At 45.5% G+C, this 27,956-nt stretch overlaps 1 protein-coding gene across 2 annotated transcripts; it reads left to right on the top strand.

The window, feature by feature from the left end:
* Positions 1 to 483: 483 nt before the first annotated feature.
* On the top strand, positions 484 to 26,424 carry COX14 (cytochrome c oxidase assembly factor COX14). Of its 2 annotated transcripts, none has more exons than XM_085600882.1 (2): positions 484 to 614; positions 25,794 to 26,424. In XM_085600882.1, exon 2 carries the CDS (start codon positions 25,803 to 25,805, stop codon positions 25,977 to 25,979), a length of 177 nt encoding a protein of 58 aa, XP_085457008.1. In that variant the 5' UTR covers positions 484 to 614; positions 25,794 to 25,802; the 3' UTR covers positions 25,980 to 26,424. The 2 variants fall into 2 exon arrangements, with proteins under 2 accessions (XP_085457008.1, XP_085457007.1); XM_085600881.1 differs by having other exon boundaries at positions 484 to 620.
* Positions 26,425 to 27,956: the final 1,532 nt, after the last annotated feature.

The raw sequence follows: 27,956 nt of genomic DNA, 5'->3' as shown, positions 1-27,956 counted from the left end.
CTAAGCTATAAAAAAACAAAAGCCTATGGTACTACACCCCTTCTTTGCTTCTCGGATGTTTGCTTATGCTACTGCTGTGATATATTTTACAAAAAAACATAAATAAGAAACATTGTTATTTGCAACCCCAATTGCTCTAATTTTTACAAATGCGAGACCGATTGCATTGCAAATGCTTGTTTTCTCCTCCAACCAATACCCCTCCCCTCCGAAATACAGGCGGTAGCAGCCTAGTCATGCCTGTCCAGACTACAAACAGCTGTTACACTGCCCATAATCACAAATCTTGAAGCGGGCGTTCTATTAACCACCATGCTCCGAACTGGGCTGGACCAGTCAAACTGTTGGAGGAAAGCTTGCAAGGGCACGAGGGGATTCCACAGCCAACCAGCACGTCGTAATTCTGCTTAGCGGACTGGGATTGGCCGATGAGTCACTAATGCTCCAATCCTAGGTCACTTCATGCAGGCACTACCTCTTACTCCCAGATGGCGCCTAGAATATGTTCTGCCGTGGGATTGGTTGTAATGCGACCCGGAAATGGTCATGTTATGGACAAATGACATTCGCGACGCTAGAAGATCAAAGACGGATATAAGCTGACTTCACGGACTGTATGTGTAAGTAGTAAATGTGATTATCTTATTGTAAGTGAGTTTTCTGCAGCGTGTGGCATGGAGGCTGTACACTTTCATGATGCTGTGTTTTGGCAGGGTTGCGTACACAGTTTCTCTTGTGGGGAATCTATTTAATGCCGTTTACTTTAGTATAAAATTCAAGTATTGGTGGAAAATAAGAATCAGAGACCTTTTTTCGTAGATTGTGTTTAGGAAGACTGCATGGGTAGGCGTGGGGGCAGAGTAAGGCTACACATGGCTCTATGTCCCCATCAGCAGGGTTGCCACCTTTCCCAGAGAAAAATACCGGGCATTTGTTAATGTTTTTAAAGTTCTGCAAAGCCCAGGCATAATACTTAAATAGGACTTAAAGTCAACCTCATTCTATTTTAACATGGCTTTTCTGTTTTTGTTTACCTTAATTATCAAATAAGGGTCACTAAGACGGCTCTTGAACACATTTTAATGTGTTTTATTCTTCTCTTTACTGTTTAAATTATGTACTGATACGGAACAAAAATAGTAGCTTTAGGTTATTTTTCCATTTTTATGTAGCGGTCAGGATATTAAAATACTTGTATGCCTATAAAACAACTGTCTAGATGGCAACTCTGGCCCCAATGAGTGGTGGCGCCCCAGTCTTAGGCTTTGTTTACCAAATAATTATTTGACATGTTATTGCTTAAAATATATCAACTAACGCCAACCAGAACTACAAATTCCAAATGTGTGAGGTCCCACATTTTAGGATTACTTAGGTGATGCATTTCTGTGGTTTCCGTAAATGAGAGACCTTCTACTGCCAAATGTGACATTTCGAGTGACACTTTCTCACGAATAAAACCCAGCAATTAAGTAATGTAAAGAGATAAATATAAGAAAACCTCGTTGTTTGAGCATTGGTTAATGAATACAAAATGCAGACCGCTTAATAAAGATTCTTCATCCTCTGCCAGTGCTCTTTACAGCAAGATCTAAAATTGCAGCGGTGCTCAGATTCACCCAGGGACAGGGCATAGCAGTGCCATTCAGTCTGTACAGTTGCAAAAGGAAACAAAAGTCCAAAACTTCATAGTCCATTCAGAGCATACTGCCATCCAGAACAGTTGGATGTAAGCATCATAATCTGGATCAGTATATGCTATATGAAGAGAAGAGAGCCCGAGCTCACACTCCGACTGCCGGGGGCAGCACAGTAAATGGGACGGCTGCTGATCATAAAGACCATGCTGAGACCAGCCGCGTCTTGTTGCGCATATCATTAGCTAATTTCTTTATGCGTGATGTAGCATTTTAGTGCACTGTTTGGAAACGAGCACTAAAATGAGTTTTCCCAACTCACGATGCATGGTACTTGGCAGCGCTGTCTGGAATGGTGCTGTAAGCCCTGAATAACATGGAGACATCCAATAACCTGATGGGAGGGGTGTTTTATGTTCTAATGAATTCGACATTTTCCAGTATTTGTGACCAGAACTTCCAATTCTATTAAGGATTTGGAGGTGAGTATTATGCTTCTCTTTCTTTACTCTTAAAAAAAGCAGCCCATCAAATTTAAAACTTTCAAAACACTACATTTCCCATGACTCCATCACAGTCACCTGATCAACCATTGAGACTTAGCCCTATATAACTCTCTTGTTGCAACCCAGCTTCCTCTTTCTTTGCTCCAGTCCTAGGAAACAGATAAACAGTCCGAGACCCAGCAACACCAGGACACGCATCCAAAAGTTCGAGACCCTGTAATGACTCGACGTCAACCAACAGCGAACATCACCATCTGCCCCAATGAGAGCATAAGTCAGAGACCTTGGTTCAACGGGACCCAGCGTCCTTTAGCTGAAACCTCAGGAGTGTCTCCACCGTTAACGGACTGTAGAACAACACGGGAACATCCACAATCTCGGAACGTTTTCGATCTGGCAATCATTGTCCCCAGTTCCTAGTAAGGAAGTAAAACATCAAACTATTAACACAGGTCTCACCAGACATAACATACCCAAAACACACACAATCCATTACAATAGGCAAATATGCAATTAACCTTATGAAGATAAATGAAATGGGTGGGATAATCCTCGCCTCAGTGTCCTTGATAGAGTTGAAAATTCTTGTAGTGTATGCTGTAAAATTTCGAATTTTATGTCCGGACCGAAGGCTCCAATTATTCTTGTTTAAAGCTGAGCCACCACCACAGAAGCAACATCAACACTAGGTTCCTAGTAAAAGGACTTAAACGTAGATTCTGCTGGCCACTCTGGCGCCTTAAAAATGTCAGCTAAACTAGAACCTAAAGCAAACAATTTGGAAGCCATCACCCTGCGAACAGACTGAGCCCCAAACATGGAGGTATCAATTCCGACATCGCTGATAAGTCATCGCATCCATCTGGCAAGAGTGGCTGACGCTACAACGTAAACCCAGATCTGTTGGCTGGTGTGAATGTTTGCATTGTTTAGCATTCCATCCATCATCTGTTCTTTTTACACTCATGGATGGACCCTTCAGTCGCTGAAATCCTGAAGGTGAAGGGACTGCTAATCCCCAACGGTATCAGTCTGGCCTGGGAGATAGTCCCTCACCAACAAAATCCGATGTTGGAGACAAGAATGGCAAAAATCCTTGGCTATCTCTGCCAGAAGGCTGGATCTTGTCCCGCCCAACTTGTTCACGTAATGCACTGCCGAGCTATTGTCCCAACGTAGAAGTATGCAACAATCCGACCTCTCCGGAGAAAGGCTGCAAATCGCAAACAAACCTGACAGGAGTTCCAAGCAGTTGATGTGGAGGGTCAGTTCCTCCTGGGACCAACAACCTCAAAACAAAAGGACTGCAACAAGCCCCCAGCCCCATCGGCTGGTATCGGAGTCAATCACTTTTGGAAGCTGGCTCTGTATATACTATACCAAAGGAAGGTATAGTGTGCACAAAGTCCAGTGGACTCCGAGTGGTATAGCAGGGGCTAAATTAGAAAATCATTACCAGCTCTATTTGTGTTAGTGTGGTCGAGCAGTAAGTCTCATCGCAGTGTGTGTTAAGCATTTATTGTATTCACTCAGGCAAGAAATGATGGCACGCACTCAGAGACAGAATCCAGACCAATTAGGTAAGTATAAAAAAGGTATGCTTATGTTTTATTTCTAGAACCAAGCAGGACTTGGCACAGGTAGGGAAAATATACTTTCAAATCCAAAACTATACACAGACATGCAATTGCAGATGAAATTGGTATAGTTACAGGTTTGTATTTAATTTAAGAACAGTACAGAATACTTTGAAAATACTTTGGATTACTTTTGCGTTACTTTTTAGTTACATAAACTACTCTGGGTGATATGCCTACATATCACATTTGTTTCACACAGAAAACAGGTCAACACAATATTTTGGAGGAACAACCACAACATTGGTTCTTAAGGAGAAAAACAATGTTATCAGTTTGCAGGTAAGTGAACGACTTACAAGGCTGGGTGTCTGGGGTTAGAACTAAGGTTCAAGGAGGTACTCAAGTTGTACCACCAGCGGTACTAGGGCTGCCGGGTGCAGAGTCCAATGTTAGCCAATGGTGCTAGAGGGCCTTCGGTTAGTGGCTGCTCATGAGCAGGGCACTCGGTTGTGGGAGCAAAGCTCCTGGGGTTAAGATCGTCACTGTTAGGGCCAACAATCAGCACAGGAACTGCACCACCAGAAGCACGGGGGCGGCCGGATGCAGGGTGCCAAGGAGACGTCGGTAACCTTGTTGATTGAGTTGAGTTGAATGAGGGTTCTCCAGTTCAGAAGAAAGGCCACATGCTCAGACAAGGAGGTTTCCTGGGAGCGACCTCTGGCAGGAGAGGTATATTGGATTGATGTGGGATGCCTGGACTCCATCGGCTGGCCACCCAAGGCAGTGGGGTGCCGGCTGCAGGGGGGGTCTTTAGGCGTCTGGTTTTGTTTTCTCACCAGCTGTGTTCGCGGGTACCCCTCAGATAGAGGCTGCAGGTGTCGGGTAGAAGATGGACGCAGGTCGGGGATCACTGGATCCCAGGTCAGGATCGCTTGAGAGACCTCCTCGTGGTGTTGGGCCACTCCAAATGGGCCGTGGGCGTCGTGTGAAGAACCGTGCAGCACTGTGGGTCCGGCTGGGTCTGGGGCTTGTTTTAGGGTCTTTGGTTGAACAAATCAGGTGCTCACAGGAGATAGTCTTTTTGATGAAGGCAGGGCAGGTCTGCCGGGTTCTGGATGACTGCTGGATATGCCGGGGTTTCGCTGGTTGCAGGTTGAAGTCGGGACAGGCTGGTAGGGCTGGGGCCACAGCAGTTGTTGTCCTCTTCTTCCTTGTTCAGCACATCTCTTCGGTCCTCTTTCTTCTTCTCTAATATGAGGAGGCAAGGTTCAGGGTTGCCCCTAAATACAACATTTTAGGGGCATTACAGGGGTGTGCAGGTTGGGACTAATGGGTGCCTCCCTTGGGGTGAGTACACCCCTTATTATGCCACCCTTTAGTGGGAGGAGGGGCATGAGCCTCTCTCTGATTGGCCTTGTCCCCTCATCTTCAAGATGGAGGGGACTGAGATATGTGCCTTGTCTCCCACACCTGAGGGGTGGGGTTGGTACTGGTGGGCACACCTACCTTCCTAACTTGGTTTTCCCGCCGATTCTCCTGCCCAAAGTGGGGGTCAGAACCAGTATGAGCCAGTTGTTAGGGGCAGCAAAAGGCAGGGTCAGGTAACAAAGGCCACAGGCCTTTGAAACTTCCCCCATCGTGGACCCAGCCCATCCTGGGGGAGGAGGCATGGCACACCTGCCAGGATGGGCTTTATTTCCGGACCCAGAGAGCGGAGGCCCTCTACCCAGGGGTGCAGAAACCTGTCTGGTGGTTGCAAATGACGGGTAGCCATTCAGGACCCACACCAGGGCTGGTCGTTTTTTGGGGGGCATCTCTAAGATGCCCTCTGAGTGCACTTTACATTAAAACCCACTATGGCATCAGTGTGGGTTTAATGTTCTGAGAAGTTTGCTACCAAACTTCCCAGATTTTAGTAAAGCCATTATGGAGCTCGTAATGACCAACTCCTGGACCATATACTCTTTATGGCTTTACTGCATGTACAATGTCTAAGAATGGACTTAGACTCTGTAGGGGTACAGTGCTCAGGCACTGTGACCTGTGGTCTCGTGCACCCTGCTAGAGGGGTGACTTACCTAGGGCACAGGCAGTGGGTTGCAGACATGGCACACAGGGATGTGTGCCATGTAAACTCTTCAATTTTCTCTGCACCAAAACATGCAGCATGCAACAACAGTGTGTGGGGGTAAGGTGCAGGATCTCTTGAGGGTGGCACAATAGGTACTCCAGTCCTTAGAGGCCTTTCCTGGTCACAGTTCCCTTGTTACCCATGGTACCTTTTACAAAGGGCTTACCTGTGGCCAGAAATGTGCCAGTTGTGGATATAAAGATACCATTTTGGGAAAGAACACAGGCCCTGGGAACCTGATTGGCAGGGACCCAGGGCACAGCAAGTCAAAGTGAATCAAGTGTCAGGCAAAAAAACAGGGGGTAACCATGCAAAAAGGGGCCCTTTCTTACAATCGCTTTCTCTAGAGTTGAGCCAAAAATCACTCTCCCATTCCAGGCCTCCATGTGATCCAACCACCATGGTATCTACAACCTCGTTTCCTCCAAAAGGGGAATCTGTCCTGAGTAACTGAGGCTTTGCCGGAGATGTAGAATCTTTAGTCTCTGAAGGGGGCAATTATGGAGGGGACCGGGAAATATTGCCTGAATCGATGAGGCTAACGGGCCCACTATTCAAGCTATCGACCTCAAGGATACAGTCTGCTTGCTCAGTCAACCTCAATTCTTTCTTGATGCCGGGCCTTTTGAGGAGGGAGAATCAGTTGGTAAAGGAGATAGTCCACCTGAAATTCCAGAAACTCCACGCATTTGGAAGGAGTCAGGACAGATTACTGAGTGTTTACAATGAAAGCCGAGATCTTGGACAAGGATAATCATCTATTCCAAGTGTACAAGTGCCAAGTGCAGACATTCGGCTATGATGATACTGTCCTCTAAGTAGCTAATTCAACGCACACCTTGAGCTCTCAGGGATTTCTCCACCACTCTCAGTAGCTCCGTAAAGCACCAAGGGATGGATGAGAGGCCAAAGGGAAGGACTTTGTACTTGTGACAATGACCCTGCCAGCGGAACTGAAGAAAACGTCTGTGAGGCGTAAAAATGAGAATAGAGACATAAGCGTCTTTCAAATCTAACCGAACAATCCAATCCCCATCCTGAAGGATATCCCTTAGGAGATGGATCCCCTCCATCTTGAAATGGCGGTAAACAATCCGACCATTGAAATCCTTGAGCTTTAAAACAGACGAGACCCTCCCCCCTTTTACTCCACCAGGAAGATGCAACTGAGTAACCCGTTCGGGCGAGGGACAGACACCTCTATGGCACCCTTTTGTAGGAGTGCTTGAACTTGGGAGGTGATCAAATCTTGCTCTTGTTGGGAAAAAGATCATGGGGGAAGGGGGTGTGGTAACGCCTGTCTCTGGGAGCTGTAGAACTTTAGTTTGTAACCCTGAACGGTCTCTAGAACCCACGAATCCTGCATAAGAGTCTGCCAGTTGTGTAGAAATAACTTGATCATGCCCCCAGCAACACATCTGAAAGTGGAATCCAGCCTCACCTGTGTCACTGGACTCTTGGGAAGAGCCCTGCGATCCTCCATAACATCCCCCCACCCCCCAAGAAGCAGTTCTTGATAGCTTGCGGAGGAGAGGGGTAGAAAGTGGAACTGTTGGAGGAATCATGGTAACCACCTCTAGTTTGCTGCTTGAAACCTTTCTGCAGGTCTTGGTGGTAACCATGCCAGAATGCTCGCCCTCTGAAGCGTCTGGCCCTGATATAAAGTGGACGAAAGACTATCAAAGAGACCCTTGCGCCTGTTCCAAGTTACTGAAGGTTGCCACAAACTTGGACAGTTCTTTCAGAAAAGACTAACCAAACAGCAGACCCTAAGCTATGGGACCCAACTAAATAATAAAAGCTCAGTGAGCTTTGGGTCGAGCTTAAGGAGGATGGATCAGCATCGTTCACTGGAAATGGCGCAGTTCACATTACCCAATTGGCAAATAGACCTTTGTGCCCAGCTGAGCAGTTAATCCGGATCAATGGACATCGCTGACTCCATAGCCCGGTAACCTAGCTCCAGAGTTTTAGTGAGGGGCCCAGACATTCCCAGAAATTTATCCTGGCAGGATCGCCAAGCCCTATCAATACCTTTCTTTTTATCCTTAGAGTACTTCTTGAGGTAAGTAATGAGGGTAGGATCTACCTCAGTGGTGTCGGTGACCTTTCCCGGAAGGTCAGGCCTGACCTTTGGAGCGTTACTGATCCCTTGCACCCCTGAGTATGACGGATATGTGATTGGACTTAATCCGCCACCTCCTGTGGCGGAACCATATGTGGACAATTTCAGTCTGTTAAAAGGTAAGTACCTTAGCCTGAGGAATGGGGTTAACATGATGCGTCTTGCGCCTTCGCTTACTAGGACCAGGCTCGTCCTTGAAGCTCCAGGAGGAAGAACTGGAATCATCATATTTCTGCGAATCGGGGGCTGAGTGAGTGGTTGAAGAGCTGTGGTTGTGATCCTTTGCTAACGAACTGGCCAACCTTTCAAAATCAGCTGTATGGGGGCTTCTAGGGGTTTTCATGCTGGCCTTATCCTGCGAGGGCGACTATCCTGCACACGCAGAGGGGGAGCAGGCAACCAACTTTGCTGCTCAGCGTACCCACACAGGTGCCGCTTTAGGGGTTCAATGGCTCTCACCAGGGCCTTGTTCACTGAATACTGCACCCCAGCGTCGAGCGCATACACAAGGTCTTTCTCCAAAGACCCAGCCTGGTCATCATAGTAATATCCTTCATCATAGTACTCAGCCATGTTCTGAATGTCTTGCATCAGAGCAATAAGTGTCTCAGGGGGAGAATAAGACCGAAGGGCCGGAGGAGGAAAAACCAACCCTCTAATAAGGAGGAATCACGGGGGGCGTACCGAAATCAAACCCAAAAGCAGGCCAAACATCACTCCCTGTCCAATACCCTTAGTCAGGGATTCAGAAACACAAACAGCTGAAAAGGTTCGACCCTGCAACAGGCTTGTCAATGAGGATTTTAATAGCTCCCTGTCACAGAAACCTCCAGCTTTCTTAGAAAACCCGTGTGAGGCTACTGACACTTTTGAGGCCTGGCTAAGGAGCTCTATAGACCAGGTGCTTCCGGTTAAAGCCTCCATTTGCCACAGATCAAGGCACTCTGAACCTTGGTTTTCAGAGCAACTTAGACTGGAAAGACAAAAGTGTCGCCGTCTGGAAAGGAAGTGGAGACTTTCCAACGATACTAACAACAAGCTGGTCTATAAACAAGTCCTCCTTGATTATAAAAAGCTAGTACATAAGGAGAAAGCTTCTTATTTTACCACAGCCATAATAACTGCTAAAAACTCATCGAATGAACTCTTTTCCACTGTGAAAAAGATAGCCAAATGCCCTGAGGTGACTATTTTTCCATCAAATCAAACATTCTGTAATTTCCTGGCAACGTTCTTTCAAGACAAAGTGAAAGCGATCTATAGCGGGTTTTTGCAGTGTTGCTCCAGGGAAGTCGCTGTCTTTAGGGTCTCCTGGTGATGGTGAAATTATCCTGGTAAGTTGGTAATTTTTTTCCAGTCAGGATACCCAATTATAACACCCAAGCCCCAAACAATTCTGGCACTCATATAACTTGTTGAGTTGGGGTGAGCTAATGCTATATTGTTAACACCCATGTATGATATGAAATACAGAATTTAGTAACATACATGTTATCAAAATGGATGCGCTAGAACTGCCGCGTTTCCCTGCTCCTGCGTGATGTGCTGCGCCAGTCTACGTTTCTGTATTTGAATTCTGGGACTTGTAGTCTTGTTTCATAATGGGTTTAAACAAGACCACACTTCCCAGAAAACAAAGAAAACACTTGGGCTGGATTAACACATCCCGCAGGGACCTGAAAATTTGACAGGGGTGACGTTAATTATCACCACATACACCATTAATAAACAGCCAAGAAATATATTATCACGCAAAATAAATGGAAGTGTCTTATGATGTGGTAAACATAAATCCCGTCGAGTAGTCCCGAGAAGGGGACGTTTATTACCCATTTTCTGCTTATTCCGGCGTGTACAACACAACCAAACTGTCGGGAATGGAGGTCACTTAAAACCAGTTGAAATAGCTCTTGTCTATATTATGAGGCGTACCCTTAGTTTTGCCAATAAATTAAAAACCAATACAACATCGTTATAGGGGGAAAATGCATTTGCCCCGGCCCCCAACTCTTTAAACTGACCCCGATAAGCAGAGACTGGTGTAGCGGGAGGCAGAGAGAACAGTCGTTTGCAAACAGAAATAGAATCGATACAGAGGGGGCCCTTTGGAACGCCCCCTGCTTCCCTGCAGGCCTTTCATTCCAGGCTGTCCCCGGTATACCCTTTCCTGCACTCCTCCTCAGCCGCCGCCCTACATGCTCCCCAGGTGCGGTTACGCGCACAGTTACGAGCAGAGGCGCCATCTAGCTTTCCTCTCTCGTCATGGCTCATTAAGTGCATCGCTCGTGGGCACCCTTACAGCCTGCCATCGTGATCACTTTCACTTTGACGGCCGCGTCACTTTCACGGCAGTGCGCGCAACCGGGAGCTGCAGGGCTGCTGGTTCGCTTCTCGGGTGCAAATGCGTAGTTCATTCATGCATCAGAAAATACCTTTATGCTAGGCGCTGTCGGGGGAAAGGATGCACGCCTCCCACCTGCACCCGATACTACTCATTTTAACTTCGTAAGGCTGACGTGTGCTGTGTGTACCCTAAAGGGCAACCACGCCTGGTAGTTAGTTCGAAATAATGCTCTGCAATCGTGATGTTCACGGATTGTTTTTTCCCCATGTGCAGTTGCGCACGATAACACACTAGAGTCTGGTGGCTGCATGTATTTGCCACCCTGTAGTATCAGTTGCTGCCCTCACTGTCACCGTTATGTTAAGACTCCTGTCACCTCTCCAGCTCTTGCGCCATGCGTACCCTCCCTCTCCTTTGCGTACCCTCCCTCTCCTTTCCATCCCGCGGGGACGGCAGTCCCGAGCCCTGCGCGCCTCCACGCAGACGCCTCCCTGAGCGCGCAGGCTGCTCTTTCCCAGCCGGGGTGGTCAGTTTGTGCTCCCTCCTGGCGTTTACAGACATGATCTCTATGTATGCTGCTTTGACTGCTGGGAAAGAGCGAGCTGTGAAGCTCATACACAGCCCAGCGAGGCTGCATGTGTGCCTCCCTCTCTCATGCACGTGCTGGCATCTGACAGCAGGGGCTAGTGTGCTATGGTAATTCCTACATGGCTGAAACTCGCTGTCATACTTTTAAAGGGGGAGGCAATTTGTGCCCCAATCGAGCGCTCAGTGTCTTGTCAATTACCCACTTGGCAGGCCGTGTTATTCCCCATGTGCAATACACACCTGTAAAGCATGATCTGTGTCGTCCTGCGTAATCCTTGCCTGGAAGGGCCGGTCTCTGTTATCTTCCAATGCTTGATGTTCATCTGGAATTACTGTGTTGTGTTTACAAATGTTCGCCTGCAAAATATGACGGATCTGTGATCTCCCTGCATACGCTCAGCCTGCAGGTGACTGTCTCTCCCTTACTTGGCTGCATGTAAGGGCTGCTCAGAGTGTCTCATTCAGGATCATCATGGTGCTCTTTCCTGCTCATGCTCTCTTAGTTTGGCCTCCCACATGTTCACGCTGTTAGGTGTTTCCATCCCACATGTCTGCGAGAGTTGTCTGTACATTTTATTTGTGCACGTGCGGTGTGACGGTGCTATTCATACATTGTGCTTGCTTTGATATTGTTGTTGTATGGTTTTAGCTGCGTAAGAATATTTTTTCGTCGATGCCATGGACTTTGTAATCCTAGTTCTTATCTGGTTTTATGATTGTAACAAATGCCTGGATGAATTGACTTACATTTGTCGTCCTCCTTAACCTATTTTTTTAATTGCAAAGGTTGTACTTAACTGCTCAGATAAAGATTTTTCATTCATCTACATTGTGCTTGCTCTGATCTCCATCCTTGTGGGCGATCTTACTTTGATCCATCGGTTACATGCTGTATGTGCATACCCACACAAGCCCCAGACATGATGCACAAACTCGCAATTAGCATCGGCATGGCCTGTCTGTACCCGTCATTTAGCTCATGTGAGAGGGTGACCCAGCGCCTTGAGACCCTGACGGGTGTGTAGTTGTGCTTTACCAACTCCTGATGGATTGATACGTCTGTGCCACTTCTATCATTCATACACACACCCTCTATGTACGGTGTTCATGCTGGAGATGCACGGTCGAAGAGTTCTGTGTGCCCTATACACCTAGCCCAAATAAAGTCTCCGTGCACAGCAGTTCAGTTTTTAAGCTGAGAATGTTCACAGCACTGGAAGATATTCTCTGGCCCCTCACTGCAGTCTTCCCCTCGCCCTTAAATGCACATGTTCTGTGAATATCATTCAGGTTGAACTGTTATAGTGCTTGCCTGCTAGGGATGGTTTGTCCATGCTCCTAGTGCATGTGTTCGCTGCCAGGGAATGCTTGTGCTCACCTGCAAGGGATGTCCTGTCCACTCTTCCTATCTATGAGCCCTGCTGCAACAGATTGTTTAGTTGTACAAAAAATGGATATATTCTTGTGCAGTAGATGTTTAGTGTTTTTAAACCCTTCATGGTGTTGCATATCTGCTTATCTTGCTTGGTGCTCACCTGCATTACCTGTTCTGGTTGTTCCGCCTATGCAAGGTGGCTGCATTGTTTCTTACCCTTGCTGCAGGCAGTCTGTCTGAATCAAGCATGATGTTTGCACAGCCATGAGTTTTCTGCTTGTGTTATAATTTGGGAAGCACACATTGGTTTACCACATCCTGAGTGCTTGCTTGCATTAGCCTCTCTTACCTCACCTATTGGCCTTCTATGTCTCTCTTTTTATTGATGTCCTCTTTCCTTCACCTTTCCCATTATTTTATGTCTTTCTCTCTACAATGCTCTCTCTACCTCTTCCACTCATCTATCACTCCCTTTGCTTTCATCTCTCTTTCTATCTCCTTCACTGTTTCCATTCACTCTCTGCTTCCAATGTCTCTCTCTCGTTTAATACATCTGTCTTACCTCTGTGTGTCTCTCTCTCCCTATTTCACCATTCTTTACTTCTCCCTCCCTCTGTATTAGCCTCATCTCTCTACCTCATCTGCTCCTCTTTTCTCTCTACTTCTCATATCTTTCTATTTTTCATCCCACTGGCTCTACCGGCCTCTCTGCCTCGCTACTTTGTTTACCTGACCTGTCCTTCTGTGCTTCACCTTTGTATTTGTGCTATCTCATTAAAACTCCTCTCTTCCTATCTTATTTCTCTCTAGACCTTGCCCATCGGATTGGCACCTTTCTTGCCAGCCTACATTTAAAACTGCATGCCAGGCCTCTAAAAACAAGCATTGGCATAGCCAATAGGCCTCGCCTTTGGGACCTTATAAGTGTTTAGCCATGCAACAGTTGATGTTGTTGCACCAAGGATATTGTGCTGGATAACTAAACACTTGTAAGGTGCCAAAGGCGAAACCTATTGTCTATGCCAGTGCTTGTTTATTTTTCTATTATGTGCTTTATTTGTTCAAATTCATCTCTACAGACAGGTATCTGCTATCATATAGTGTTAACCGTAAACGAAAAAATGGCTCCTGCAGCTTCATGCGGCATGCATAGTGATGCATGCCTGTTAATATACTCATCACGCTGAGCTGGGCAAATTAAGAGTAACAAATATTTCCACCACATTGTCGTGATGTATACATGCGCGTGCATGGCAATGCATGTGTTTGTATACGTCATTGTGCCTACGCTTTTAGGTCGAGCCTACTAGACAGCAAAAATGTCTGTTGTTGGCTTACCAAGAGCTTACCTGAGCTTATAGCCCACCCATTGCTTACATTTGGTTGGATTTCTTGTCACTCATTTGCTTGCTTTCCGTGTTGCAGCTTCTCAATCTTGTGTTTATCTCTCTCTTGGAGTATAGCTTCTTTACCATCTCTCTAACTGGCTGGATTTTATGCAGTCCACCATTTACTTTTAGTGAAGTTTTTTTTATTTTTAGTTTAAGCATTCGTGTGAGTACGTGTGTTCCCCCAGCTGTCTCCCTTGTGTGCTTCTCTCCCTGCACCATATTCCTCACGGTCACCCGTGTGCTTCTCTTCCCCCCACTCTAAATTGTTTCTTTCTCTCACCCATGTTCTTCTCTATACCCTCCCTCCCAGCCTCGTATTGCTTTCTCTCACCCATGTGCTTTTCTGCCTCTGCATTGCTTACCCCTGCTTGCCACTCCTCTATTGAAATAAATAGCCAATAATAGCTCCCTAAGATGAGCTGCATTACACTTTGACAAAGCCAAAGAACATCTAATGCCTTTTGAAGGGGAGACCCATTGGCTTTGCCACCAATTGGTTTGTGTTGGCTCTGCGGTGAAAATCCGTATTTGTAAAGCGCAAACTACTCACCCTTACAGGTCTCAAGGCGCTGGGGGCCATTGTGGAAATTAAGTGAGCTATTGCCCAGAGTCACATGGTGCTGAGCTGCCTCCGGAGCCGGGGATCGAACCGTGAACCCTGTGCTCTGAAGTCAGCTGCCCTGGCCGCTGCACCACACCTCTCCACTTGAGAAGTGCTTCATAACTTCATATAATTTGGGTGCCATATTACTTTGCTTGTGCCTTCATTTCACAACTTTATCACTTCTGGGAGTTATCATCTTTGTTTGCTTTCATTAACTCAGTTGAACTAATGGTGCCAATAACTGATTTTTCTAGAAAAGCTGTGGACTGGAAACATTGGATCATTCCAACTGAAGTGGCAGCTCTAGTACTATTTGTTCCTTTATTTCCCTTGCCCAGTTTATGTGGGTAGAGCCGGCGATAGCATGTGCCAGCGCATGTGACTCTCTTGCAAAACACTGTTTACAAAAAAGGCTTTGGGCCCGCCTGTTGCTTACCATTTGTTGGCTTGTTCAGCATTCTTCTTTACAGCCTCATAATTGGCCAAGCATAATTCAACTTAATCAGTGCCCATCCATAGCTCCAAACGTGATTGAGGTACTGTTATGAACTTTTTAACTACTAGTACCCTGCAAACAGAAGTCAGCAGGCTCGAGAGTGTGAACCCTTGTATAATGCAGATAATGGGATAACTTTACTTAAACCAGGGTTCAGGAAAAGGGAACTCTTTTTTTTTTTTTTTTTTAGCTGCATGCCAGCATTATTGGCAAACCACAGGAGCTGAATAGGCATTTTCAAGGTCGGTCTGCAATTTATTTTTGAAGATCAGTGTGAATGGTAAAAACATGCCTAGTAGGACAAACCAAATTGCTATGTTTTATTTTCTATAGTTAACTTTCTTTCATTTTGTCAAGTCTTCTTTTCTCATTTTGCAGACTCATGTTTTGGTTTTGCTCATGTTTGCTGTTCTCAAAAGATGACGATTATCTTGTTCTAAATATTGCAAAGCGACATTGTTCCTTTCTTAAAAGTAATTTCCAAAGTGATGCCGTAACACAATCGTGCACTACTCTCCAATCCGCCCCACATCAATCCATCTTAATCCAATCCACCCCACTAAAATACAGTCTGCCCCACTCCAATCCACCCCAATACAGTTCACTCCACCCCAATTCAATCCCATCCACCCCATTCCAATTAATCCCACCCCATCCCAATTCACACCAATCCGCCTCAGTCCAATTCATCCCAATCCATTCCACCTCACTCAATCCAATCCTGTCCATCCATGGAAATCAGTCTAAAATTTTCCAGGATTGAAGGATGTTAAGAGTGACTTAGACACTGAGTAACATCCCAGTGCAACACGCTGTGTGCTGTTGACACAAAATAAGTCAAACAAGTGAAAGGCACACCATAGATGCCGCTGTCTTCCAGTCTTAAACTTTAAAACCTGATGGGCGACGTTATTGAAATTCACAAATAGGTCTTTTATCGAAAGCCATCCTTAATTCTTCTTGTGCAGCTACGAACACAGTCTCTGTATTGCACCCAGGATGAGCTCCTCCCCACATCAGGTGTTGCATAGAATTATTTCCAACATTATTTTGTAGTTGAATATAAGCTTTTTTCCTAAATAATTTAGAGAGAATTTTGGCTGCTGGGAGAAGGGCCAATAGTTCATCAATATGTTCAGTCGGGGGTTTTCCAGAATTGATGCCAGGGACACATTGATCCTGTTTTTGACTCTGTGGTGCTTCATAAGGAACATGCTTATAGGCAAGCCTGCTGGTCAAATATTCTCTGGGGGTCTACTGGCATCAATTAAGAGCTAATGAGGAGAAATGGTGCACCTGAGTTGTAGGGAGGGAAGGCACAAAATGGAAACGGAGTTAGCTGTGGTTCATGCTCCCTGCAGATAATGTCAGTTGTATCATTAAAAAAAAGTCTGCAAAGTCATTGCATCTGTCATCGCCACTGCTAATTGGAGATTTATTTTACCTCATTACAGAGAAAATAGCCGCTGACCTGTTGGTGGCGTTTTTATAGTTGCATTGAACTGTTGCCATTGTAGTCAGCGTAGTGAGAGCAACACCCCCCCCCCCCCCCCCCCCAGCCACGTTTTCATCTGTTTAAGCTCCAATTTCTACCCTCTTTTTTTAAGAATTGTTTTTACCAGGTTTCCAGGCATAACTGAATTTTATTGAGATTACTTTCTCAGCAGTAGTGTCAAAGAGATTGGTATGTTGCCATTGTAGTCAGCGTAGTGAGAGCAACACCCCCCCCCCCCCACCAGCCACGTTTTTATCTGTTTAAGCTCCAATTTCTACCCTCTTTTTTTTAAAATTGTTTTTACCAGGTTTCCAGGCATAACTGAATTTTATTGAGATTACTTTCTCAGCAGTAGTGTCAAAGAGATTGGTATATACAGAAAAATATATTTGAGGGTTGACAGTCTCTGGACCCTTGTACATTGGCGAAAAGTCGGTAGGCTGCCAACAGAAACTGCCTTCCATTTTGGCTAATTGTAAACTTTACTTGAATTGCATCTTTTTGTTCATCTCTCATTTATCCAACAATGTCCAGGGAATAGCAAAATGGTTACTCTAGGGATTTCTGTGACACAGTGCGAAAAATGAATCCAGACAATATCCAGTGTACCTTTTTGGTGGGTTTTATAGCCTATTGATAGGAAAACTTAGTATAGTAGATGGAGAGTGGTTGAGGTTGGTCATAATGGACATTTAGATCACGTAGTAAAACCATGTCAGATGTGCCGGCGGCAGCTTGTAACGAATGTTCAGCAAGTAGGTTATTACCTGCTGAATTCACAGTGGGAAGGGAGTCTGGGGGATAAATCAGAAGAAAGTTATTAGCACTCATTGAACCGGTCAACTGGATTGCCACTTGGGATAAAATTTTGTTTGGCTACAGGTATAACCCTTAAAAAAACAAGCATTTGCAATGCAATAGGTCTAGCATTTTTTTTAGTTAGAGCTACTGGCATTGTAATGGAAATGTATGTTACTTATGAAGATACACGAAAAATGGACAGTGGACCAAACGCAAACAGTTGCTGCACCAATCACAAAAAATTACCAATGTATTCGGAGTATTGAGCTATCTTGTGTGCAGGCTTCCAAAAGTGCCCCCCTGTCTAAGAGCACTCCCCTTCCCCAGGGGAAATTAGACAAATAAAACTGCACCACTATAAAATGAACAAGTCCATATAGATAATCCTTGCTCAGTGAAGCGCGGAATGAGGTATTTTCTTCTTTATTTTTTCATTCATAAAAAGCAACAGCCAACGCGTTTTCATCCTATGACCCAGGACTTCGTCAGGGCATTATCAATCCAGGGCAACAACCGGGCAATAGGGTTGCAACCTTGTAGGTAAATTATTCTGAGCAGGAGTAGACATCTGATCTGTGTGTAGAATAAGTGATCCACAATAAGAAAAAAAGTGTAATTTGACGTTGTCCAATATCAAATAGTGGTAGATTGATCAACAAAAGGCGTGGTATAATAGCCACAGTTAGTTAGAAACTGTGCTGGTAATATTAGAGCCTGCACATCTTAAGGGAGACTCGTTGCACTAGCTGCCGTGCTTCGGAATCGAAGTGTAAACCGGCATAGTTTCTGGCGTCCCTCTCCCATCCGTGATTCCGGGTCTCTAACTAACTGTGGCTATTATACCACGCCTTTTATTGATCAATCTACTACTATTGGATATTGAACTACATCAAATTACACTTTTGTCCTTATTGTGGATCGCTTATTCTACACTCAGATCATCAGACATAATATGCACATAATGTGACAGTTCTGCAAATTATGCAATATGCACATTATGTGACTGAGACAGTTCACGAATAACTGGATCGGTCCTAAAAGACCTTGTGTCCAATAACAATTTAAGGGCCTTCTCTAATACCAATCATAAATGTGGAGGAAGTCTGCTTTTTTAGGTCTCGACCTGACGAAAGCAGCGCATGCGTTGCTCTCGTTATACGAGGGCTTCTTGGAATCGATACAATTCCAGAAGCTCGCTTTCTGCTCCGCCCGTGTTTTGCATTGGTGCGCGTCATTTTGCATCAATAATTATGCAAAACCGGGTGTTCTGATTGTCCAGTAGGGTTTTTAGTCCCTCCTGGCTACCACCCTGTCTCCTTTTGGCCCCGCCCACCGGGATTGCATCTTTTACTGGCGGCGGTAAACAGTGTCTCCTAATTAGCCACTAAGCACTTTTTTTTTGGTATAGCTTTTCGCCATCCCTCGCTGATCCTCAGGCTTCGTTTAACATCCCCCCCTACACAAACGCCCGCAAGTCGGGCTCCTACATAAGACCGTGCTTGTTATATATGAGTTTTGTAAACAGCGCTGCGTATGCATGGCTCGTTTTCGTAGCAGCAGATTTCTAGGAGTGTGGAACCACGTTAAAACTGGCCCCCACTGGTAAACAGAATTCTATTTACACCAACGCTCACTCCCGCAAGGTGGATGCCGCCACAAGCACGAGTGCGAGTTTTTGAAAAGTGAAGACTGATTGCTGAAGGCCCTCTCCTAGAGCAGCGCATGCGCACTGCCTATGCGAGACCTAAACTACTAACCATGCAACAGAATGACTTTCGAAGTTAAAATCTGCAGAGAAGGCATGTGTAGCACTAGGCAGAAGTGATACCTGTGTATAGACTATCTTCATGCTGCCATCCCACTGTGACGCAAGTGGCGGGGATTCGGGGGCTATTTTTGTGGTTTCTGTAGTAGAGAAGGAGTTGACGTAATACTGGTCTCTTACCAAGTGCAAGGTGAATATTTGAGAACTAGAACTGTGTGAGCTCAGACACCGAGTCAGCATCATTGGAGCAACTGAGCTACTGAATAAATCGTTAGTAGAACACAAGGCCATCAGTCCGATACTGCAGCTTGAAGAGTGAGATAAAGGCGAATCAAAGCCAAATAACGCTGCTTATGCGGTGCAAATACACCTAGAGGCTGGATAGGTTTTAGTAAATCTGGCGCCACACTAAAATAGTGCTCCATCTGACCAGTATTCCCGCGGGAGATGGATTAACTCCTTGCATGCTCGATTGTGGCAGCCGCCGTAATCCGAGTCTTAAAAGGTGTCCATGTGTGATCTTCATAGACATTAAGGTGGCTCCAATTAAGGAGGATAAATTGCATATTAACAAAGTGGCACCTAGTGCCCTTTCACCACAGTTTGATTCATTTTTACATTAACTTGAATACAAAATTAAAGAAAGTTAGAATGTTGTGTTCCTCTGAAAAGTTCAGAGCCCCAATCTGTGGGTAGCTTTGAAAGTTAAGAAGACGTCTAAGCAGCTGGGTGTGGTAATGGTAGGTATGGACCAGAACTTCAAGAAAACACAAAGAAGTGTAAGCAACAAATTGGCTGAAGCTCCACCTGGATTCAAGACAGACTATTACCTTCCCTATAGTTCTGAGGTGTCATAGTTTGGAGCATCTTCTGGTGCATAAGTTATCAAAATACAATCCAGAATATGAGTCGGTGAGGGCATCTTGATATATATCCATGTTGTAAAAGTAGTGCTGAGAAGGCGCCAGGAAAATGAACTTGTGGTTCACTGAGACAAGTGCATTCCTAAAGTCCACTGAGACCAGTGCATTCCTAAAGTCCAGACTAGAATTCTTCAAACACAAATTTACAAAGACTTGGTTCAGGGGGGCTCGCGGAAAGGGGATGATATGAAAGTGGGGTTAGTACCTCAGACTATCTTTAAAGTCCTAAGGTTCCTCAACCTGACCAGCTACTGTGAGCAAATAAATTCTCAAGCTGATCACTCTTACAGCCGCCTTTAAGAATGTCTACGCGACAAGGCTGAAGTCAGTGATGCTTTCTTCACTGACTCTATCATGCTATATTTCACCTTCTCACAATTAAGTCTGCGGTGAATACTAGTTCTTTTTGACGCTATTGATTCAGGAACTTGGGTTTGGACAGTGCACACCAATCGCATATGCCAATCAGTCTCCCACACCTGCAGAGTAAAACTACTTACTAATTGAGAAGGAGATATATTGAGTTATCTTCAAGATTCAACATGTTCATTTGTATATTTGAGAACACATTGGTGTCATTATCCATTTCAAGATGCTCATACTGCCAATCTTGAGGGTCTGTGCCTCTTCCTGCATCCAGATTTGTACGATGGATTATCTGGCTTCAGGGGTACCCGTGCACTGTAGAATATAGGTCCGAAACGGACAATCCTGTTGGCTAGCTGTCATTGAAGCAAAGGCCTGTAACCTCCGAAGACGGCGATGAAGCTGAGGAGGCTAACAAGCTTGTGAGACTAGCAGTAAAGGTTTCAATGATCAAAACATTCTACAGTGATTCTTGCACAGCTCACTATGAATCTTTACAGGTAGTGATGGTTGCCTCCCAGAGAGAAAAAAGAGGATAAGTCTTGTAAAGAACAACCAGAATAGCGCGGTAGAGTCCATTAAAAGGCATGTCATTTTACTGAACGTCCGACAGTTGCTCTCTATACCCCTAAAGACGTCTCAATCAAAGGTTTCCTTATTGTGATACCAAAGTCACTTGCACAGAAAGCTTTCCAACTATTTGATATAGGCGACCAAGCATTATAAAATCTAAAAGGAGAATCTGAGGTGGCCTAGTAGTGGTTGCCATGTTGGAAGATTTGACGCTGTTGTGGAACCATTTAAGGAAACAGACCAGTATCCATTATTTCAAATAACAAAGCAGTGAGAGTTGTGAGGAAGCAACTGTCTTACTGGATGACTTCGCCAGGTATTCGGAACTAAGCATAGCAGTCTCCACTGTATCTGAGGTGCATCTTGCTGAGATGGAAAAGATTTGGCCACAGAAGTTTTCCTTCATGAGATAAAAATTAACAGTAGCCATCCTTCCATTGAAGGTAGTTTTATGACTATCAAAGTCCGAGATACTCCAAGTACGGCCCAGGGGGCGCATGGGGCCTTTCTGGCATTTTTATGCAGCCACCTGGTGAACATCTCTAGGATTCTGTTTACTTTACTTTACACTAACATTCAGAAAGCAAAGCTATTAAACGGGCAAGCATTAATTTACAGGTTAACTCTAAAAGTTAGACAGGACGGTAAAGAAGCTGTCCCACACAGCTTATCTTTAGGAACACCTTCATTTTTAAAGATATTTTGCCCTAAACCTGTTAGAGTATGATAAAAACTGTCTTCAAAATTCAAACACGTTTATTCCATTAACATATAGAAGCATTTCACCTTAGTACATGAAATGATATCACTGCACTGAGAGGCATTTATTAGAATTGGACATTTTCAGGGATGAACATAGAAATATTCATGTCTCCCCCTCAACCTGACAACAATGCCATTAGTGAACCATGAGGCAAGTAATTTATAAGGTGCGCCCTCTGTGTGGCCTAGATTGGATCATCACCATGGTTTATTAAATCAAACACAACCGAAGATTTTGCATAGCACACATCATGAACTCGTGTATTTTAAGGAGCTCTCATACGTGGTTTTGAAGGAAAAGGCGGCAAAGTGAAATGCAACAATTGCCAAGGGGCACACAATTTGGTTTGTCTGGAAGCAGAGTTTGAATCCAGGTTTTCTGGGTTTCACGTTGTGCAGTTCAGCCACTAGATGAGTATCTCTTTCCCTTCCATGTTGTTCGCCAAAAGTTAATGCTTTATCTTTAATTCTTGGAGGATGACGTTTGAGTAAGGGTGGAAGGCAGTATTCAGATGAAGGCTCGGTTTGTTGTTCACACTGTGTAGGAAAGTAGGATCTGCTTTTATGGTTACCCCTACTTTTTGCCTGGTGCTCTGTTGTTTCTGACTACTCTGACTGGGATCCTGCTAATCAGAACCCCAGTCTCTGTGTTTTCTCCCCTAAATTGGTATGGTAAGTCCCTAGTATATGATACTGAGGTACCCAGGGCATAGGTACACCAGGGATCCCCCATGGGCTGAACTGAAGCATGGATTATGCCACCCATGGGAGACCACTCAAACTGTAACTATAGGCCTGCCATTGCAGCCTGTGTAAGCTGGTGCTAGCACCACTTATAAAAGATATAGGTTTCCCTATATCTAAAGTCACTGCACTTAAAACCTATAAGTCACCTGTAAGGCAGGCCTTTCAATCCTGACGGCAGGATGCCTGGTTCTAAGTGTGAGGGTGCCCCTGCATGAGCAGGATACCCCTACAGCCTACGGTGTCCATTCTCCCAGGTTGTAAGTGAGACAGCCATATAATATATAGAGTGGCACCCTGTCATGGCGCGATGACCATCTTGAAACTGGCTGTAACAAAGCCCATCATGTTTGGTATCAAACATGTTGGAATCATACCCATGATTCCATGGCACTGTAAAGCTGCTCCGTGCTCCCGGTACCAGTCTTCTAGACCCGGCAGCACAACATGGCTGCTGCCGACCAGAGACACGATTCTGCCCTCCTGCTGCTGAGCCAAGCTTGAGCAAGGGAAGGCAGAAAAATAGGTATCCTGTCACAGGGAGGTGGGACCACCTCCCAGACAGGGTTTAGTTTATTGCTGCCGGGTGGGAACGCTTGCCAGCGCCACTCAATCTGCGTGAAGGGCACATTTGATGACCTCCTGGCATAGTCCAGTTCAAACTAGCTCAGGGAGCCGTTGGCTCCCGCTCTGGTGTGAAACTGGACAAAGTAAATGGGAGTATCCTCCCCACTGTCCGACCCCTCCCCTGGAAAGGAACTCTGAATCGTCCCAACCCTTTCCTTAGGGTACATAAGGGCTTACCTGAGGGTGGGTCCCTAGATTCGTCGTGGGACAAGATTCATTTCAAGACACCACTTGTTCGACCGTCTGGGCACTCTGGACTTCGCTCTGGGCGTCAAGGCTGCAACTGGGAAGACTGCTGCTGCTCCTGATCTCGTTGCTCTGCTCGTCTGCTGCAACGTCCGTGCCTGTGCTCCATACAGGAACCTTCCAAGGCCTGTGGACATCCAAGACACCTGAAGGAATCTCCCTTAAAGTGAAGGAGTCACTTCCCTGTATCTGCAGGCACCACAACTAAGCTAACCGGTCTGCTGATCCTTGGCTTTCACGGACTCTGAAAGGCTCAGCAACACAGGTGTAGTTCTTCACATCCTTCGAGGCCTGCCCTGTCCTCTCACCAAGTTGGAGGCCAGTATCCCTCTTTAGAGCCACAGAAACCGAACTCCTGTGCACCTCGTCGACTTGCAGTTGCAAAGGCTTGTTGGCTTCCTTCCACCAAAATCTTCGGGCTCCAAGTAGCCCTCACCTCAAGCATCTCCTGTGACCAAGATCTTCGTCCTCACTGCATCACTTGCATCGTGGGCCTGCATCTTTGTTGAGCTGCTCTAGGTCCTCTTGCCTCCAGCCTGTGGGTCCTCCTGAGGGTCTCCTTTGATTTCTGCAGGCTCCCCTGATTGCTCAGGGCCTGCCCTGACACTCCTGCTTGTCACTCCAGCACTCACTAGTCGCCTGCACCTTGCTGGTCCCGACACTTTACCTTCTTCACTTTCCACTTTGGTTGCAGTTGACAGTGACCCCTCAACTCTCGACATGGGACAGCTCGTGCTCGGCTCCTAGTCTTCCACAGTGTCGCCTGGTCTGTACAGCTGCAGTTTCAAGGTCACCGTCAGCACTCCTGCAACACTCAACTCTGGTGAGCATTTGTCTTCCGGGCCTCCTGGTCACTTCCAAGTGGCATAGACCCTGTTCCCCTCTGCTTGCAGATACTTCTCATCTTGAATCCACCTTTGGGTTCCACCGGACACTTTGACCTTCTCCAGCCGCGGCACCTTCCTGAAGTCCTCCATGGAGTTCAACAGCGCTTTCCGACGCCAGTTCACACCTATGCACCCGGCTTCCCTAGTTCCTAGGGTATCCATGGGTGGAGTGGCTCTCCAACCTTTTATCATCCACAGGGTTTTTCCAGGATCCACAGGGAAGGGTCCTTCTTCTTTAAAATTGCAACATTGACTTACCCGTTGACTTGTATTGATTCCGTGGTCGTGTTCCATCTTAGCACATTGGCCTCTGTGGGGTTTCTAGTTACTTACCTGGAGCAGTTCCTTGGGTCCTCGGCACTTCTACGACTTCTGGGTATAGTCTTGAATCGAGTCTTGGTTCGCATACCACTATTTTAGTATATGGTTTGGTCTCCCCCCTGGCGACCAATGTGTATTTGTGCTACTTATCTATTTCTATTGCAGAGTAGTGTGTGCATTGTGTATATCCCCGGATAGGAGATATCTGTATGTGTTAGTGAGTGTCTTCTAATAAATACATATTTTTATAAATGCACTGTGCGGTTCTTTTTCACTTCACCTATACCTATAAGATTATGCTCTGGTAAAACAAGCTGCTATACACTTCTGAACTAATCCTTAAGGCTGCTCTCCACTTGGAGAGCTTTCTAAGGTTGTTTAAGACCTCTAAAACCACCTTAAGGCTCGTCTGGATTGGTGCAGGGTGCCCACTTAGACAAGTGTGCACCATATACCAAGCCAGCTTCTCACACACCATGTACGCTCCCTTTACACCACCACGATTTTCAACCTCCCGGCATCAATGCAGCCCTCTGGCATGGCACAGACCCCATTTTTTGACCCCTGAGAAATGTTTGCGAGTACCAGTGATCTCGGGACACTCAGTACCCGCTATTACTGAATATTTGTGACTGATCACAGGCCAGTGGAGTGGTGGAACACTCCAAATTGCAGAAAAGAGATTTGTGGGCTTTGTTTCGGATTGGATATCTAAACAATATAGGTACACCCTGCATTCTTCAACAGGATGTTCAACGGTGACAGTATTATTGCTGTGGAGGTATCACGCCCTATCATCCAACATATGATTTTTATATTCATGAGGCATCGTAAGTGGAGAGGAGTTTGGAAAGGAATTGGAGTGGAGAGGAGAGGAAGAGAAAGAAGCACAATGAAACTCAGTAAAAAGATAACACCCCAAACATTATAAATTTGACCTGATTGTGTGGTACTCATCAGTGATGGAAAGGAAGGGCACCACGGGGATGGCTGCATGGGTTTCCACGATAGCCACTCTAAATATTGCATTTAAAGAGGTTCAGAGGAGGAAAACTACCCGATGATGAAATCCTGATCTTCTCACAAGCTACATATTATGGTGGTGGTTTCCTATTCAGCTTGTCCATTAGAGCTGCACCCCTAAGGGCCACCTCAACTCATTCTTTGGGTGAAAAGGGAGGATGGGGGGTGTTTGGAGAGAAAGTGGGAATTGCAGTGATCCTGAGAGTAGGATAACGATCTGCAGTCGTGCCTTTCAGTGATCCTTAGTATCACTGTCCAGTCCAAGAAGGAATTACCAAATACATTTATTGTGCTTGGCCTGCTTACGGGATGTACAGTTGGAGTGAAGATGGCTGTTGTGAATTAATGTATTAGGAGGCTGCCTGGTTATACTATGACTTGGGTGGAGTTCCAAGACGAGAGTTGGGTCCTGAAGGGGTTATGGAGTGATCAGTGGAAAGTTTCAGTGCTCTTCTGTTTATCTAGATGTCTTTTGTTTTTCAGGGAGCAGCAATGCCGTCTGCGAAACGCCTGGCAGACATTGGGTACAAGGCCTTCTCCGGCTCAATGATGCTACTGACACTCTACGGCGGGTACTTGTGCAGTGTGCGTGCATACCGCTATTTCCAGCGCAGAGAAATGCTCAAGGAGGCTGCTGAGAGCCAGACCAGTGAGATCCTGAAGGATTAGATGTGGCTCTGGCACCAACCATCCGCCTAGAAGGACAATCAAACTCTGATGTAGCCCGGCTCATACCATCATACCTGATGCTGCCTCAGCCCTGACGGAGCCACCTGCCCTCGGCCTTCATGTCTCATGCATGACGGGTGGTCTGTTGGTCCTGTGGAAGGCCTTTCTGGGACAATGGTGGCCTTCTTCCTAATCTTAGACTGTCTTCTGAGAAAATGTTCTTAAAAATCACATGTTGTGGTCATTAATGTGCGCAGATTAGTCGGTATTAATAATAAAGGGAGCTTCTTTGCCCTGATTTAATGGAAATTTGATGAACTTGCCTCTTTAATGAAAATAATACCCACATTCATACAAATATGCGTTACAAATTGTGTGTTAACTGAGCAGGCCCCACGTGAATGTACAGCCCTGAGTATGTTATTAAATGTCTCTTTACAAGCTTCTTCGTGGCCATCGTTGGTATAGATATTGTTTTTTTTCACTGTATGTAGCAAGACACATTAGTGAGTGCCTGCATAATGTCCAACACTTTTATAAAAACAAGGGAACTCAGAAGGTAGATAAGGACCTTGGGTAAAAGTTTAGTATTAGAACAGTGGTCCTTAAACGCAACAGTTGAGTAAATAGGATAATTATATACTTGAATCAGTACTATATTGTGAGTGTCCAGCCGGACAATCAATTTAATAAATCAAAAATGTCAAAGAACAAAAATACAAACGTAGCGATTACGTGGGACACAATCCTGCATCCTACATGAACACATGACAAATACATTTAGAACAAAAACATATCAGGCAAGACGGGGTAGCTTGTGGAATATTGAGCACAATTTCTAACAAGCTTAGAGAAACCGTAACTGCACTTTTTTTTATCATGTACAATTAACCCCTTCCATGCCCATGACGGAACGGTTCCGTCATGAGCATCGGTTGCGCTGTGCTCATGACGGAACCGTTCCGTCATGGCCCCGCCCGCGCTCGAACCCTTCAGCACCGCGGGGGAATTCCCGCCGCGCTGAAGGGGTTAACGTGCAAACTGTTTACATTTAGTCAACGTTTTGATCCTTTCAAAACAATAATAGGACAGTTAAGGTGCAAGCCTGAATGAATGAAAATAGCCTGTGGAAAATGAGGAAAAGGGAAGGAGATTAGGGAACATCTAAAACGGAGCCGTAAAACATTGTGCGAGCCGTGGGGCAGTCAAGGTGTGAAGCAGACGCAACATGCACGTGGTTGAGTGCACTCCGACCATGAAATGGCGAAAGGTTAGACTTAATGAAGTGCCTATATAAAGGATAAAATCACCGGAATGCTTGCAGCAAAGGATATACAACAAGCAAGTGGTACGTCTGCCAAGAATGTACGAGTAGCTGATGGACAGAGGGCTTGGTTGTGAGCGAGTGAACACCGCCCAGCGGGAAGCGTTACCTACCTAAGACGTAGGCAGTATGGAAAAGTGTTAATTTGATGCCTTATTAAAACAAATAGAAAAGAATCTGCTTCAGATTTTTAAATCGAAGTTCCATGAAAATCTATTGCAGACACTTAAGGCAACTGTATTGAAATAAATGGAAAGTTCTTTGTATGCAAATGAGAGTAAAATTGGCACTTTTCTTGAAGGCCCAATGTTCAGGCTCAATTCTGATTTGCTGGTGCAGGCACGTGGTTGGCCTCTAACTTCTTTTTTCTGGTGTGTTTTGGCCATCTTTCGAGGACTTTTAATGTACATATGTTTTTCTATTCATAGCCCTTTAGAGATTTGGCCTGGACTACATTCGTACGGGTGCCACACACTTCATGTCATCATGAACCAAAGAAAAAACAGGGTGCCAGAACCCGTGCTGATAATTAGGTCCAGGGCGGCAGACATTGTGCTTAATTGAAGCACTAATATAAGGGAGAAGGGTAGAAGCTGGTGACTATTCTAAAATATAATATTGGGGAGAAAACCGATGGCTCTGTAGGGTGACAC

This window comes from Triturus cristatus, chromosome 4_2 (assembly GCF_964204655.1).
Source record: "Triturus cristatus chromosome 4_2, aTriCri1.1, whole genome shotgun sequence".
NCBI classification, from domain to species: Eukaryota; Metazoa; Chordata; class Amphibia; order Caudata; family Salamandridae; genus Triturus; species Triturus cristatus.
Note: the sequence above shows the minus strand (reverse complement) of the source record. Positions and strands in the feature narration are given on the sequence as shown.